At 43.2% G+C, this 18,114-nt stretch overlaps 1 protein-coding gene across 1 annotated transcript; it reads left to right on the top strand.

Moving 5' to 3' along the window:
- Window positions 1-8,292: 8,292 nt before the first annotated feature.
- LRATD2 (LRAT domain containing 2) lies at window positions 8,293-15,015 on the top strand. The gene is made up of 2 exons (XM_073590321.1): window positions 8,293-8,552; window positions 8,829-15,015. Exon 2 carries the CDS (start codon window positions 8,834-8,836, stop codon window positions 9,656-9,658), a length of 825 nt encoding a protein of 274 aa, XP_073446422.1. The 5' UTR covers window positions 8,293-8,552; window positions 8,829-8,833; the 3' UTR covers window positions 9,659-15,015.
- Window positions 15,016-18,114: the final 3,099 nt, after the last annotated feature.

Here is an 18,114-nt window from a genome sequence, read left to right as displayed (position 1 = left end):
ACCCAGTATGGAAAACTTTATATCAGGAAGGGGACACGGATGGCACACAGAACCCAAACTGTCAGTGTCTATGTGTCAGTCTACATATCAATCTGTGTATCAGTCTATGTAACAGTCAATAAAATAGTCTATAGATCAGTCTGTATATCAGTCTATATGTCAGTCAATAAAACAGTCTATATAGCAGTCTCTGTATGACTATGTATCAGTCTCTCTCTATACAGAATGTTTGTGGTTTGTGAATCACCTGGTGTTGGCCTGTATGATCCTGACTGTACAAACCTCACAATGAAGGTCACGGCTCACACTTCCCTATTCTGTCTCTATATTCCTGCGCTGTAATGGCAGCACCTGCTCACATATAACATCTCGTCCTCCCCTGGGAGCTATTAGCTACGGGCGGCTTATGAGCGCTAACAACGAGAAGGGAACTCGACCAATACATTTTCCCACATCTCATGATATATCTTATATGCGTAAGTGTTAGGAGACCACATTGAAGAAGTTTTTCTCTTTGTCATTGCTTGGAGATTACTTCTAGGCCAGGATTTCACAAAGCGCTGCAAACTGTATATATACTATCTATACTCAAAATTATGGTCAGTAGGGGTGGAATAATCCCAAACTGTCGACTTTGTTGCAATTGCATAATTGCCGTCCTATGACATCACATGTACATGCCGTATATGCTGTCATGGGATCCCAAAGACTCCGATGTATATGTGATATCACAATGCACTGATGATAACACCATGTCTGTATTTGCATGGAGTAATCGCGTCTCCCCTGTGACTCTATACAGAAATACTGCCTCTTAATAATAATAATAATAATAATAATAATAATAATAGTGTTCCCTCTGAGCCTCAATACAGTAATTGTGCCCCCACGGTGCCACCATATAGTAATATTGCCCTTCTGTTCCTCTACTTAGTATGAGAGCCACCTATGTTCCTACACATCAAATTGTTGCTTCTCTTGTGCCTCCTAATGATAATAATGCCTCTCTCAGGGCCTTCATACAGCTATAGTGTCCGTTATGTGTCTCCAAATACTACCTCTATAGAGTACTAGTACCATCATCTCTACCTTCACAGGATAATAGTGCCTCCATACTGTAGTATTAGAGCCCCTCGCTGTGGGTCAACATAGTAACAGTGGCCACCATGCCTCCATAAAGTGATTGTGCCTGTTCTGTGCCTCCAGATAGTAATATTGCCCCCACTGTGCCTTTATATAGTAAAAGTGCCCTCTCTGTGCCTTCATGTCAAAACAGTGCTCTATGTATTTCTCCAAACAATAATAGTGCAATTGTCCGTGCCTACACAAAGTAATAGTGCCCCCTTCTATATATCTATATAGTGATAGTGCCCCCTGTGTGCTTCCACATAATAATAAGGCTCCCTTCTGGCCCTCTATATAGTAAAAGTGCCCCCTCTGTGCCCCTACATAGTAATAGTGCCCCCTCTGTGCCCCTACATAGTAATAGTGCCCCCTCTGTTCTTTCACGTAATAATAGTGCCCCCTTCAGTCCCTCCTATATAGTAAACGTGTCCCCTCTCTACCTTTACATAGTAATAGTGCCCCCTTCTGTCCCTCTGTAGGGTATTATTGCCCCTTCTGTGCTTCTATATAGTAGTAGTGCCCCCTCTGTGCTTCCACATAATAATAGTGCCCCCTTCTGGCCCTCTTTATTGTAATGGTGCCCCCTCTGTGCCTCTACAGAGTAAGTGTGCCCCCTTCTGTCCCTCCATATAATAGTGCCCCCTCTGTCCCTCTATAACGTATTAGTGCCCCTTCTGTGCTTTTATATAGTAATAGTGCCCCCTCTGTGCTTCTACTTAATAATAGTGCTCCCTTCTGTCCCTCTATACAGAAATAGTTCTCCCTTATATCCATCTTTGTAGTAATAGTGCCCTGTCTGTCTCTATATATCGTATTAGTGCCCCCTTCTGTGCTTCTATATAGTATTAGTGCCCCCTGTGTGCTTCTATATAGTATTAGTGCCCCCTGTGTGCTTCCACATAATAATAGTGCCCCCTTATGTCCCGCTATATAGGAAATGCCTTCTTCTGTCCCTCTATATAGTAATATATCCCCTCTATCCCCTCTATCCCTCTATATCGTATTAGTGCCCTCTGCTGTGCTTCGACATAATAGTGCCCCCTTCTTTCCCTCTATATAGTAATAATGCCCCCTTATGTCCTTCTATATATTAATACTTCACCCTTCTGTCAGTCTATATATATCTAATATATAAAGCTCAAGTGTATGTATGTGTGTGTGTGTGTGTGTATGTCCGGGATTGGCATCCGCACCGTCACAGCTACAGCCACAAAATTTGGCACAGTCACACGTCTGGACCCCGAGAGCGTCCTAAGCTATGTTGTGAGGCGAAATTTTAACCCCGCGCGTTCCAATTCACCAAACAATTTTGCCCCTATCTACATAATGGGGAAAAAGTGTGTGTGCGTCAAGCCCCGCCCCTCATTATGATGTCACAATGGTTGCCATGGCGACGCTGATGTCATCATAGGTTGCAAGCCCCGCCGCTCATTATGATGTCATAATGGTTGACTATGGGATGGCGGATGTGTGATGGGTATATGGGCATGGGACTATGGGATGGAGGATATGTATGATGGGTATATGGGCACGGGACTATGGGATGGAGGATGTGTGATGGGTATATGGGCATGGGACTATGGGATGGAGGATATGTATGACGGGTATATGGGCATGGGACTATGGGATGGAGGATATGTATGATGGGTATATGGGCACAGGACTATGGGATGGAGGATGTGTGATGGGTATATGGGCATGGGACTATGGGATGGAGGATATGTATGATGGGTATATGGGAATGGGACTATGAGATGAAGGATGTGTGATGGATATATGGGCACTCGACTATGGGATGGCAAATATGTATGCAGCACTCACCAATGTAGCTGAAAAACTGTGAGTCTTTATTTCACATAATTTTTTGCTTCACATTGAAATATTCATGTTTATTCATGCAAGCACCTCCATTTTTTGACTGAATCATATGCGGCAATACTTCATATAAAGAGCTCCTTCTTGTAATGTGGTGATTTGTGTGCCCTAGTATGCCTTTCATCTGTTTGCTCTTTGCTGGGATCATGGCAAATATGTATGATGGGTATATGGGCATGGGACTATGGGATGGAGGATGTGTGATGGGTATATGGGCACTGGACTATGGGATGGAGGATGTGTGATGGGTATATGGGCACGGGACTATGGGATGGAGGATGTGTGATGGGTATATGGGCACTCGACTATGGGATGGAGGATATGTATGACGGGTATATGGGCACGGGACTATGGGATGGAGGATGTGTGATGGGTATATGGGCACTCGATTATGGGACGGTGGATATGTATGATGGGTATATGGACACGGGCCTAGGGGATGGAGGATAATTATAATTTGTTATAACTAACCACAGTTAGTTACTATGCCCGGGCAGCGCCGGGTTCTTCAGCTAGTGTATATATATATATATATATATATATATACACTAGCTGAAGAACCCGGCTATATATATATATAGTAATAGTGCCCCCTTCTGTCCCTCCATTGATATATATAGTAATACTGCCCCCTTCTGTTCCTCTATATAGTAATAGTGCCCCCTTCCAGTAATAGTGGCCCCTTTGTGCTTCCACATAATAACAGTGCCCCCTTTGTCCCTCTATATAGTAACAGTGCCCCCCTCTGTGCCTCCATAAAGTTGCAATAATGTGATCACTGACTGTGGGGGTGTGTGATCTGCCATTGTGACCTGACAGCGTATATGTAGGAAAGTCACACACAGAATTCCTTATTTCTCGTCCCTTAAGAGGGTTGTCTGTGATTAATAAAAAGAACCCTAGAGAGCAAAGCATAATTTGTGAAAGATGATTTAACAAACCGTTTTTTTTTTGTAGTTTTTAAATGAACTATTTCTGAAAATTTTTTGTCTATTTTTTTTTACTAAAGTGCTTTGGTACAATACTTGAGCAACACATGTATTTTTCACAGAAGAAAAAACATAATGGAGGTCTAAAGGTAAAAAAATGCCACAAATTAAAAATCCAAATTTACAAAAAAGCCAACAGCACAAAAATATAAGAGAAAAAAAAGCAATAAAAAGCAAAGAGTATACACTCACTGGCCACTTTATTAGGTACACCTGTCCAACTGTGTGTTAAGACTTAATTTCTAATCAGCCAATCACATGGCGGCAACTCAGTGCATTTAGGCATGTAGACATGGTCAAGACAATCTCCTGCAGTTCAAACCGAGCATCAGTATGGGGAAGAAAGGTGATTTGAGTGCCTTTGAACGTGGCATGATTGTTGGTGCCAGAAGGGCTGGTCTGAGTATTTCAGAAACTGCTGATCTACTGGGATTTTCACGCACAACCATCTCTAGGGTTTACAGAGAATGGTCCGAAAAAGAAAAAAAATCCAGTGAGCGGCAGTTCTGTGGCCGGAAATGCCATGTTGATGCCAGAGGTCAGAGGAGAATGGGCAGACTGGTTCGAGCTGATAGAAAGGCAACAGTGACTCAAATTGCCACCCGTTACAACCAAGGTAGGCAGAAGAGCATCTCTGAACGCATAGTGCGTCGAACTTTGAGGCAGATGGGCTACAGCAGCAGAAGACCACACTGGGTACCACTCCTCTCAGCTAAGAACAGGAAACTGAGGCTACAATTTGCACAAGCTCATCGAAATTGGACAGTAGAAGATTGGAAAAACGTTGCCTGGTCTGATGAGTCTCGATTTCTGCTGCGACATTCGGATGGTAGGGTCAGAATTTGGCGTAAACAACATGAAAGCATGGATCCATCCTGCCTTGTATCAACGGTTCAGGCTGGTGGTGGTGGTGTCATGGTGTGGGGAATTTTTTCTGGGCACTCTTTGGGCCCCTTGGTACCAATTGAGCATCGTTGCAACGCCACAGCCTACCTGAGTATTGTTGCTGACCATGTCCATCCCTTTATGACCACAATGTACCCAACATCTGATGGCTACTTTCAGCAGGATAATGCGCCATGTCATAAAGCTCGAATCATCTCAGATTGGTTTCTTGAACATGACAATGAGTTTACTGTACTCAAATGGCCTCCTCAGTCACCAGATCTCAATCCAATAGAGCATCTTTGGGATGTGGTGGAACGGGAGATTCGCATCAGGGATGTGCAGCCGACAAATCTGCGCCAACTGTGTGATGCCATCATGTCAATATGGTCCAAAATCTCTGAGGAATGCTTCCAGCACCTTGTTGAATCTCTGCCACGAAGAATTGAGGCAGTTCTGAAGGCAAAAGGGGGTCCAACCCCTTACTAGCATGGTGTACCTAATAAAGTGGCCAGTGAGTGTATATACACTGCTCAAAAAAATAAAGGGAACACTAAAATACCACATCGTAGCTATCACTGAATAAAATATTCCAGCTGCAAATTTTTATTCATTACATAGAGGAATGCATTGAGAACAATAAAAAATAAAAACGATCAATGTAAATCAAATGTAATATTCCATTGAGGTCTGGATTTGGAATGATACTCAAAATCAAAGTGGAAAATCAAATTACAGGCTGATCCAACTTCAGTGGAAATGCCTCTAGACAAGAAAATGATGCTCAGTAGTGTGTGTGGCCTCCACATGCCTGTTTGACCTCCCTACAACACCTGGGCATGCTCTTGATGAGGCAGTGGATAGTCTCCTGAGGGATCTCCTCCCAGACCTGGACTAAAGCATCTGCCAACTCCTGGACAGTCTGTAGTGCAACGTGACTTTGGTGGATGGAGCGAGACATGATGTCCCAAATGTGCTCAGTCGGATTCAGGTCTTGGGAATGGGCGGGCCGGTCCATAGCATCAATGCCTTCATCTTACAGGAACTGCTGACACACTCCAGCCACATGAGGTCTGGCATTGTCCTGCATTAGGAGGAACCCAGGGCCAACCGCACCAGCATATGGTCTCACAAGGGGTCTGAGGATCTCATCTGAGTACCTAATGGCAGTCAGGCTACCTCTGGAGAGCACATGGAGGGCTGTGCGGCCGTTCAAAGAAATGTCACCCCACACCATTACTGACCCACTGCCAAACCGGTCATGCTGAAGGATGTTGCAGGCAGCAGATCGCTCTCCACGGTGTCTCCAGACTCTGTCACGTCTGTCACATGTGCTCAGAGTGAACCTGCTTTCATCTATGAAGAACACAAGTTGCCAATCCTGGTGTTTTGTGGCAAATGCCAAGCATCCTGCACAGTGATGGGCTGTGATCACTACCCCCATCTGTGGACGTCGGGCCCTCAGACCATCCTCAAGGAGTCGGTTTCTAACCATTTGTGCAGACACATGCATATTTGTGGCCTGCTGGAGGTCATTTTGCAGGGCTCTGGCAGTGCTTCTCCTGTTCCTCCTTGCACAAAGGGCTGAGGTAGCGGTCCTGCTGCTGAGTTGTTACTCTCCTATGGCCCCCTCCACATCTCCTGGTGCACTGGACTGTCTCCTGATAGCGCCTCCAGCCTCTGGATACTACGCTGACAGACACAGCAAACCTTCTTGCCACAGCTCGCATTGATGTGCCATCCTGGATGAGCTGCACTACCTAAGCCACTTGTGTGGGTTGTAGAGTCCGTCTCCTGCTACCACGAGTGTGAAAGCACAACCAACATTCAAAAGTGACCAAAACATCAGCCAGAAAGCATTGGTACTGACATGTGGTCTGTGGTCCCCACCTGCAGAACCACTCCTTTATTGAGGGTGTCTTGATAATTGCCAATAATTTCCATCTGTTTTCTATTCCATTTTCACAACAGCATGTGAAATTGATTGTCAGTCAGTGTTGCTTCCTAAGTGGACAGTTTGATTTCACAGAAGTTTGATTTACTTGGAGTTTTATTCTGTTGTTTAAGTGTTCTTTTATTTTTTTGAGCAGTGTTTATACATATATATATAGAGTGATGGTGCTTTTTCACCTGAAATGCTTTGTGAATGAACCTTAGATGAACTTTATACAATCCTAGACTATCCCTTTAAGGGTATGTTTACTATTCTGAAGATTCCAAAGAAATATGAGTCAAAGAAATTACTGCAACAGGTCTGCTGGGTGTGAATGTAACCTAATGGAGCATATGCAGGAAAATGGAGGCATATAAAGGTACATTACATAGAGGTCTAATGTCCTATCATTGAGCCGTAGAACAACAGAAGGGTCTAAGGTCCATTATAAAGAACCAGATTTCCTGTAGAATTCTCCAAGCAGTGCCAAAGGGTTGTTGTGAGCTCTCCATGTAAATACTGTAAGTAATATGGCATCCACAAGTTGTTGCATGAAAACATCTAGACATAAGATTTCCTGCGACAGTGATACTATACGTGCAAAAGTTCAAACCAGTATAAAGCCATATTCTCACTGAGACTCACAAACAGTTTTTCATGTTTGTATTTTTCATTTTTTTTTTCTTTTTTGGTGCAGATTTTTCCCTTTCATTTCAATGGTGATCCTAAATATGCAGCTTAAACCGCTTGCCTGGCAATTTTATAATTTTTGTTGCATTTTCTCGTTTTTGGTGCATTTCCGTAACATTAAAAAACTACAAAAAAACACATGATTAATTGCAGGATTTTTTTTACACGTTTTTGCTGTTGGTTGTTTTTCTTTATTTCTTTATTTGGCATCAGAAAACATTATGGCCAAATCTTGGTTGCAAATAATAGCCAATATTAAAAACACCACAAATCATTTTTTTTTTTAACACTTGAAGAGCTCGTGCCAAAATCGGACAAGCGTCATCCGGTATTAGGACAGATTGCAGTTTTTGAGCTTTTGCAGAGGATTTAAAAACTCTGGCCAAAGTACGTTTCTTGGGTTTTCTTAATCTTTTTTTTTTTTTTTAATCTAAATTCACATGGGTGCAATTATGTTTTTTTTTTTTCATGCTCTTTAGAGGACAAAAAAAACTAGATAAAATACCAAAAATAAAGTAATAAAAATAAAACTATGTAATAAAAATAAAAAAGAATCTGGTAAACAAAAAACATTAAATCACGGCATTGTTGGGGCCTTTTTGTTTTTTCAACCCCCAGAAAAATTATATAAAAAGGAAAAGAGTTAAATATTTATCAGCGTACAAAATTTTTAAAATTTGCCAAATTTCAAAGTGCAAAATTTAGAATGAATTGGGACCTGCAGTCAGGAAGGAGTTAATCCGAGTCAGATGCACAAAGGAGCAGAGGGAGGGGGCAGCTGTATGGGTTTGTGTTCAGGAAGCAAACAATAAGGTGCACTGCCTCTTTAAATGCTAAGGGCTGTGTGTGCTCTTGTAGAGCTCAGCCGGATCTGGAGCTCTCTGATCAGTAGCTGGTGGCTCAGCCCTTGGTGAGGCTGCTTCAGTCTGGCACAGCCCACTGTAGAGACACCAGGGCACGGCGGAGATCAACATGATCCATCCATGGTGCCTACTGAGCTAGTATCTGCAGACACCTTGGCTCACAGAGGTGGTCGTGCCTTGCATTGCTGCCTGGTAAGTTCGAAACTTCTTCATTCTTCTGCTTCGTTGGCTCGGAGACTGTTGGCTTTGTGATCTGCGCTTGCTACAGATCTCTCGTACCTTTTTTTTATTTTTCTTGGTGTAGAAGTGGTTAAAAGCACTTGCTGAAAATGAAAGCCGCCCTTTCCTTTCCCTTGGGGTGTTTGCTTTCGTTGCACTGCTCAGGTTTCACCAGCACCTACAACTGGCCACCTAGCATCCAACAGGTGGAATGTGAACTCTTACGGCTCCTTTTTTTTTTTTCCCCAGGTGAAATGGGCAACCAGGTGGAGAAACTGACTCATCTAAGTTATAAAGAAGTGCCAACCGCCGATCCTACAGGTGTGGATAAGGACGATGGACCAAGAATCGGAGTCTCCTATATCTTCTCGGCAGATGACGACGACTTGGAGGAGCCTCCACATGACCCCAGCAAGCAAGGAACCATCCAAGAGGATCTGCAGTACGATCACTGCAACGAGGTGGAGTGCTCGGTTTATTATAGGGATGAATGTATTTATGAAAAAGGGTTCGGGGCCGGGGACCAGATGAGCACTTATTCCCCGGAGAACCTATTGAATAAATGCAAGCCTGGAGACCTGGTGGAGTTTGTAGCCAAGAACCAGTATCCCCACTGGGTGGTGTACGTGGGTGACTTTCAGGTGGTGCATTTATACAGACTAGAGATCACCAACAGCTTTATGACTGATGCCAGCCAGGGTCGGAGGGGCAGGATCGTCAACGACCAATATAAATATAAGCCTTTGAGCCCTGAGATGGTGGTCCAGAATGCAATGGAGCAGGTAGGGGCCAAAGACCAGGAGCTGAGCTGGAGGAACTCTGAGTGCTTTGCAGCTTGGTGTAGATATGGAAAGAGAGAGTTCAAGATAGGTGGTGAGATCCGGATAGGCAAACAACCCTACAGGTTAAAGATCCAACTGTCCGAAAAGAAAAGCCACACGTTGGAATTTCAAAGTCTGGAGGATCTGATCATGGAACGGAGGAGGAATGATCAGATTGGGAAGGCGGCGGTTCTCCTGGAACTCTCCAACCACCTCCACGCTGACGAGGAGGTCAGGACTGATCACAATGCCAACTGACGGATTAAAGCTGAAGGCTGCGAAATTGAGATGTTATAAGCCCCCTTTGGGCTGATTCAATGCAGTTTTATTCAAATGGCTTGTGAAAGGAAAGCTGATTAGTTCTGCGTCGGCATTAACCCCTTCGGCGGTGGACCCCAGGTTTACTGCAGAGCCCCCGTGTCATAAATCGGATTCCATGATTTCGATGAAAGAACTGAGGGGCCCGAAGCGTTCAGCCGGCAACGTTTGTGGAGTTTGGTAACAAAAGGGGGTTACTAGAATGAATATTATTTATCACCAAACTATTCGCTTTTCGAAAATCTTCTAAAACCAAATATTAGCACAGGAAAAAAAATTGTATTTCCTTAAATTTGATTGACGTTTTTCATTTTTTTTTTTTTTTTCTTGCTATCGAGGAGCACAACACGGAGCAGCTTGTCAAGTTCTTTTCCAAGCATCACACGTCTTCTCGTGGCCGGGTCTTTGCATAATGGTCACATTTCGTGCTCCATAAAAATGATTTGTACACTTTAATTTTGGAAGATGGGTTTAAAAAAAAAAATTGTTTTGGGGGGGGGGGGGGGGGGTAAGTCATTTGTTCTCATCTGAGATCTGGTAGACACCGAGAAGACAATGTGTAATGCTCGTGGAATTGCGACTGCAGTTTTTTTTTTGTTTTTGTTTTTTTGTTTCTGGCCACGTTGATGTTGCCAGCGAACGTTTTTTTTTTTTTTTTTGCATACGATGAGTTTAACCCTTTGTATCTGAAATGGTTAGTTTGTGTCTTGGAAGAGAGTTGGGTGCGCTGGGGCTCGCTGAGTAGGGAAGTGGATCAACGAAGGAGTCATCAGGCGGTCAGTGTGTACAGAGGGGCATGTATCAAGGTCTCGTGGAATGTCTATGGTTTATTACTAATATATAAATTTTTATTTCAAAAAATATTTTAGGTAAACTCTAGGCATCCTGATGATCAGAGAGGCTAGAAATAATACATTCTTGATTGAAAAATAAAAATCTACAAGAAAGAGGATGACTAGTGACCTGCAAAAGTAATACTCAGAGGCGAGCCGGGTTCACATGATCAAAACCAATGTTTGCTTAAAGGGGTTGCCTGCTACTTCTCTATCTAAATGTTTGGGCCACGATTAAAATATAAAAGCCTATACCCCACCCCGGGGTGCTGGCGCTGTTCCCGCTGTGTGGGCACTCACTCTTGAGTTCTGTTGTGACACGCAACCCCTGGTGCCCAATCAGCGATGGCGCCACTGTCTCCGCCTTCTGTCGAATTGAACACGAAGAGGAGGTCCGGGCTGCAGCTGATCTCTCACTTCCTGCTCAATTCGACAGGAGGCGGGGACAGTGACGCCAGTGCTGATTGGATGATGGGCTCAGATGTCACAACAGCAGGGGATCACCGGGTAGAGTGAGTGGCGGCACTGCGGGAACAGAATCGGCATGAGAGGGGATTCTAGGCATTATTTTATGGGGGCCAAGCGAGGGGTAGGAGATGGACTTGTCCAGGTAGTAGACAACTTCTTTATCGTCCTAGAGCCTAAGTACATGTGATTGGACAAAAAAATGCACTTTTTCTGCTCATTTTACAAAGGAGAATAGTGTATGATGTGTGAACAGGACCATAGGCCATCTTACTAATGTAATAAAGGCTTCTGGTGACCCAAAGTGGCAGCACCCTATGGCCACGTTCACACGTTCAGTATTTGTAAACCAAAACCAGAAGTGTGTGATAAATCCACAAGTGGTGACCTGTGTTTCTAGTTTACTTCTCCTCTGATTGTTCCACTCCAGGTTTTGACTTACAAATACTGATGTGAATCGTGAACATGATCTTGGACTACGTTCCCACTATGAATATTTGGCGAGTTTTTGATGTTGCAGCATTTCTGTACCGAATAGGTTAAGTGCGCTTTTTTTTTTGTCTCTTTTTGGTATCTCATACTTTAAATAAAGCTAGTTTGTTTTTGATACTTCCTGGTATTTAGCGTTGACACAACTTTATTGCTATGCTCTGGTGCAGATTACACGCGTTTTTGATGCTTTCTGCGGATTTTCCTCATCTAATGCAAGTCTAAACTCGAGAGATTGACAAGCTGCGGATGTGAAACCACAATGACATCAATATCTACAGGCCCGACCTCCTTACACCCGCACCGCAGCTCAGACTACGCTGTGCTACATAGTGGGCAGGAGGCTCGTATAAATCCCGTCCTATTTGTTGGAACTGTAATTAGGTCACGTTCAGTATTTGGTCAGTGTTTCACATCAGTATTTGTGAGCTGAAATCAAGAGTGGAACAATCAGAGGAAACGGATAACAGAGACGTGTCACCACTTCTGTATTTTTCTCCCACTCCTGATTTTGGTTTATAAAGACTGATGGAAAATGCTGACCAAATACTGAATGTGTGAACGCGGCCTAAGACATGCAGTTTTAAGTCAGCAAAAAAAGTCGTCAGAGGCTCACAGTGGGAACATAGGCTTAGGACACCCATAATTATACTCTCCTTAAAGTTCTTTTTTTTTTTTTTTTTTTTTTTCGCTGCATATTTTTGAAAAAATTGCATGTACCCTATGTTACCTAATTGGTGCTGAAAATCTGCAACATTGAAAACTCATTGTTGGAACACAAGCTAAGTTCACACTGGACGTTTTTGCTGAGTTTTTTGTTTTTTATTTTTTATTTTTATTCTAGTTTTAGGGTGTGTGCACATCCTCAGCATTTTCTGCTGCGTTGTACAGTACTATTATTTATTTTTTTTATATTCAATGGAAATTAAACGCTGTGCACATGCTGCGTATTTTTCCGCGGTTTGAAATCCGCAGCATGTCACTTCTTTGTGCGGAATCCGCAACGGTTTAACACCTGCTCCATGACCGGGTGTCAAACCGCAGGGGAAAACCACAGGCTAATCCGCAGGTCTGTGCACACGGTGCGGATCCGCAGCGGATTTGCAGGTGATGTACAGTACCATTAAAGTCTATGTAAAACAAAATCCACTGTGCACACGCTGCGTATTTTTCCGCACAGATTTGGTGCCGAATGAAAAATGCAGCATGTCACTTTTGTGCGGTTTTGCTGCTGTTTTCCACCTGCTCCGTTCTAGAAATCCGCAGGTGGAAAACTGCAGGGGAAATCTGCACAAAAAAATGCACTAAAGTCACAGGAAATATGCAGGTCATTTGACCTGCGGATTTTGTAAATTCTGCACGGGAAAATTCCAAAGCAGAATATGCACCGTGTGCACATAGCCTTAGCCAAATCCGCAGCAGAATCCGCAACGTGTGCACACACCCTTACAGTCCCAGCAATGTCTGAGATCTCAGAAATCTCCTGCACACACATTGGTTTTTGTCCTCAGTATTTTGTTTTGCTTGGTTTTTTTTTTTTGGTTTTTTTTTTGGATATGGCGCTTGTCACTTCTTTCAGCGTTTTTCACCCATTGACTTGAATGTGTGGAGAAAAAAACTGCAGGTATCAGGTTTTGTTGGGTTTTTGTGCCAAAACCTGATTCTATAGAATAGGAGTTTTTTTTTTTTTAACATTAAACTTTATCAGCAAGAGACAAATCTAGCATGCCAAAACCACTGCAAAAAAATGCGTCAAACGCAGGAAAAAACAAGCAAAACATGCTTTTTGCTGCAGCTTCTTTACTGCCAAGAGATCAGGTTTTACTGGAGAAAAAACGCTGAAAAAACGCCTAGTGTGAACTTACCCTAAAAAGGACAGTTTTATTTATTTATTTTTTTTTTTTGCCCATATTATGGCTGCAGAGCAGTGCTGCATCGGGAGGACGTGGAAATGGTAAAACCGCCATGTAACAGGCCTAAAGGAGATGTTTTGGCATCAGTGTGATGAATGGAGGCCCATGTGTTTGGTTGATGGAAGAGACCGGTGCTCTAGATCTGGTTTTACTCCACAAGTGCTGGGGGGTAGAACTCTTGGACGTACAGACTTTACACTTTTGGGTGTCCTTCGTGACTGACTGTGCTCAATCCCTTCATAGTGCTGATAAAGTTAATTTATAAGGTGGCATCAATAAAATCCAACAGATTGTTTTTTTTTTTTTTTTTTCTTTAAATGTATGTATTTGGGGCTATATATCATCTTTGCAATTAGGTTTCATTACAAATTTTTCTCTCTTTCACCTTTACAGATTCTGTTTCCTGCACATTAAACGTTTATGTGACCATAAATCATCTGGGAGCAGCTGAGATTAGAGCTCACTGATGGATTCTCAGTTCTCTCATTCTGCAGCCAACAATAGTCAGGGTAACACGGAAGCTATATCAGGCGAACGGGCCCACATTTTTTTTTTTTTTTAATGAAACCTAATTATAAAAATGACTTTTAAGCCCTAATTGCATGCATTTATAGAGTAACCATTGTTTTAATATTTTATGAATGGTACAAATGAAAATAAGATTTATTACAAAGTTCCTTTATCAGAGAAATTTACTCTCAAGTCATCGGTAAAATACTGTATTCAGATGAAGACAGATTTTCCCATTACTGAGATAGGAGACGACAGTTGGTGCTTTTAAAATTCTATGGAGGAGCTAGAGGCAGACACTCATTCTATGGAGAAGGGAGGAGCTAGAGGCAGACACAGACATTCTATGGAGGAGTTAGAGGCAGACATGCATTCTATGGAGAGGGGAGGAGCTAGAGGCAGACAAATATTACGTTGCAAGTTCCATAGAATGAGTTATACTTCTCCATAGAACTTTATGCGCACCAACCGTCATCTATCTCGGAATACTCATTTTGTTTTACAAAATTCTTGCATTTTCCCCCATAAAATGACATCTGTTGTGTTTTTTTTGCTTTTTTCTTGCTTGTGGGTCCCCCCCCCCCATTCTACATAGTGCTGTTCCTCTGTTATTCCTCCTGGAAATGTGTAAGTTTAGACAAAGACAACCCTGTTTAAAGGTAAAGTTGGAATAAACAGTGATACGGGACATACACTGGATGCCTTGATACATGGTCCTCTGGTAATCGAGTGCGCTGCGATCCTTGTGGTACACTAGTAAAGTGTGGAAACAAGGAGAAGATTGGGTGATAAAACTTGATGTATTGTCTAACCTGCATTTCATGGGTATAAGCAGAAATGGCTTTTTTTTTTATTTTTATTGCCAAACCTTTTCATTGCATGGTTGATAAGAGGCCGAGTGTCTGCCCGTGATCTGGAGTGTAAGCCTTCATCCAACCCTAAGCGGGACGTTTGTGTAGATAACCACAAATGATGATGTTTTTTGTAGAAATCGTATTGTTTTCTCTATTTAAATATAAATATTTTCTTACAGATATTTTTGAAAAAAAGTCATTAAATTTTTCAAATTATAAAGTAAATTAATATATTACAGTGTATTTGTCCATTATTTTTCAGATTATATATTTTTGTCTTCTCCTTTTAGAAACTGTAACTAATTCTCCCAATCCCCCAGACCCCTGCAAAAAAAAAAAAAAAAAATGGTCGTCCATCAGTAATTGTTTGACACTCATTCTGTGTTTTTGACAATCTTTCAATTATTTTTTTTTCTCTGTAAGGTCCATTCCTGGTTTTGGAATATAAATATTGATGCAAAAATAGACATGTGAATGAAGGCTTAGGCTAAGTTCACATTTGTGTATGGAGGAGCTGCTGACTTCCTCCGTGAAGCTCCGCCCACTGCCACTCCTCCTCCGGACAGCTCCGCCTACGTCCACATACTTCTGCATACGGCTTGTGTACCCTATCTTTAACATTGGGTACGCAGGTCGTGCGAATACCTCCGCATCGTCAAAACGAGACCTGCGTGCCCAATGTTAAAGATGGGGTACACAAGCCGTATGCAGACGTAGGCGGAGCTGTCCGGAGGAGGAGTGACAGTGGGCGGAGCTTCACGGAGGAAGTCCGCAGCTTGGCCATCCGCAGATGTGAACCTAGCCTTAGAAGACTGGTTGTGGAAGCTCTAATGGTAAGGGCAAGTTTAAGTATCAAGCATCGGGGGTGGAGTATAGTGGGTGCTTGAGCGCCATTTTTGAGTCCCCGCCCCTCATGTTTCATGGCTGTTGGATGGCCAATGAACATGCGAGAGTTGCTCGCCATTTACAGTAATGCCGTAGCCACGTTGGCTACTGTGACTGGTCAACTACAGTATGTAGCGTCATGTGGTTTTATATAGGACACGGTGACATGATGCTCAGCACACTGTCCTCAGGAAGCCGTTCAGGGAGAGATGTTATAGGTGGGAGAGCTTAGATGAATGTGCCACCCCCCCCCCCAAATATGCTAAAGTTGCACCCATTTCTGCCTTTCATGTGGCACTAAACAGTATTTTTTGTTTTTACTGTTCTTTTAATTCTATTAAATACATTTTGGGAAGGTCACTGGATATTGGCCCCTTCCCAGCCTAAAAATACAAGCCAGCAGCCACCCCAGTATTGGTGCAGCCAATAGATACACCAATTCTGGCTCTTCTCGATTTACCCTGGTGTGTTGGCACTTGGGGTAATGGTAGCCGAGACTGACAGCCAGTATCAGGCCCAGGGGATAGTAGTAGAAAGGTGTGTATCACCCCCATTGCTAACCCAGTAGTCCCCCCCCAAAAAAAAAAAAAAAACACATGCCAGCCAGAAAAGAAACTTATTTGAATAAAGACTCCCACCCACAATATCCCTCATTCAACAGTTTTTTGTTTTTTTTTTATAAAAATGATGAGCGAGGGATAGTGTGTTTCCACTGTCTGGATTGCCGGCACCCCTTTTTTTATTCATTGAACACATGTGGAATCATATCCATAGACTGTATTATTTATGTCGCGGAGATGGAGTGTCTCCGCAAGATAAATAGACATGTGCTTTCTATAAAGACGAGCCGCATGTCCGGATTCGTGGGTGTGTCACCCGCACTTTAGTACGCATAGTGGAGACGGGATTTCTTAAATATCCTCCACGATGCTGTAATATCTGGACGCTGTGGTTGTATGCAGCTAATCCTGATGTAATCCGGACTGTGGAACATACTCTAATTCAAATAACTAACATATTGTGTTTTTTGGTTTTTCTTTGATAAATCGGTTAGCAGTGGCGGGTGACAGACACCTCTCCATCATTAACCCCTGGGCTTGTTGTCAGCGGACATTGCACAGCTGACATCAACCTCAAAAATTATTGATTGCTGCCAGGTAAAGCGCAAGAACTGGCGAATCTAATGTGATGCGCCAATTATGGGGTAGCCAAATACTGTATTTTGCCAATTGACCTCCCACAACTTCCTGAACTTCATCTCCAGGGCTGGACTGACCACATGGCCATTATTGCAATACAAGCCAGTCCTGTAGTGGTTCTCATCAGCCCAAAACACTTTTAACAGTACTGGTATTTTCAGGAAGTCTATACTATCAAATGAAGGTGAGGCATGTTGGGGGTCCTTATCAAATGAAGGTGAGGCATGCTGGGGGTCCTTATTAAATGAAGGTGAGGCATGTTGGGGGTCCTTATCAAATGAAGGTGAGGCATGCTGGGGGTCCTTATTAAATGAAGGTGAGGCATGTTGGGGGGTCCTTATTAAATGAAGGTGAGGCATGTTGGGGGGTCCTTATTAAATGAAGGTGAGGCCTGCTGGGGGTCCTTATCAAATGAAGGTGAGGCATGTTGGGGGGTCCTTATTAAATGAAGGTGAGGCATGTTGGGGGGTCCTTATTAAATGAAGGTGAGGCATGTTGGGGGGTCCTTATTAAATGAAGGTGAGGCATGTTGGGGGTCCTTATTAAATGAAGGTGAGGCATGTTGGGGGTCCTTATTAAATGAAGGTGAGGCATCCTGGGGGTCCTTATTAAATGATGGTGAGGCCTGCAGGGGGTCCTTATTAAATGAAGGTGAGGCCTGCTGGGGGTCCTTATTAAATGAAGGTGAGGCCTGCTGGGGGTCCTTACTAAATGAAGGTGAGGCCTGCTGGGGGTCCTTACTAAATGAAGGTGAGGCCTGCTGGGGGTCCTTATTAAATGAAGGTGAGGCCTGTTGGGGGTCCTTATTAAATGAAGGTGAGGCCTGCTGGGGGTCCTTATTAAATGAAGGTGAGGCATGTTGGGGGGTCCTTATTAAATGAAGGTGAGGCATGTTGGGGGGTCCTTATTAAATGAAGGTGAGGCATGTTGGGGGGTCCTTATTAAATGAAGGTGAGGCATGTTGGGGGGTCCTTATTAAATGAAGGTGAGGCATGTTGGGGGGTCCTTATTAAATGAAGGTGAGGCATGTTGGGGGGTCCTTATTAAATGAAGGTGAGGCATCCTGGGGGTCCTTATTAAATGATGGTGAGGCCTGCAGGGGGTCCTTATTAAATGAAGGTGAGGCCTGCTGGGAGTCCTTATTAAATGACGGTGAGGCATGTTAGGGGTCCTTATTAAATGAAATTGAGGTATGCTGGGGGTTCTTTTTAAACGAGGGGTTGATGCGCTAGCCATTATCAGACAGAG

This window comes from Dendrobates tinctorius, unplaced genomic scaffold (assembly GCF_039654945.1).
Source record: "Dendrobates tinctorius isolate UK_male_01 unplaced genomic scaffold, ASM3965494v1 ptg000116l, whole genome shotgun sequence".
Classification (NCBI taxonomy): Eukaryota; Metazoa; Chordata; class Amphibia; order Anura; family Dendrobatidae; genus Dendrobates; species Dendrobates tinctorius.
This window is presented reverse-complemented; position numbering and strand designations above follow the sequence as displayed.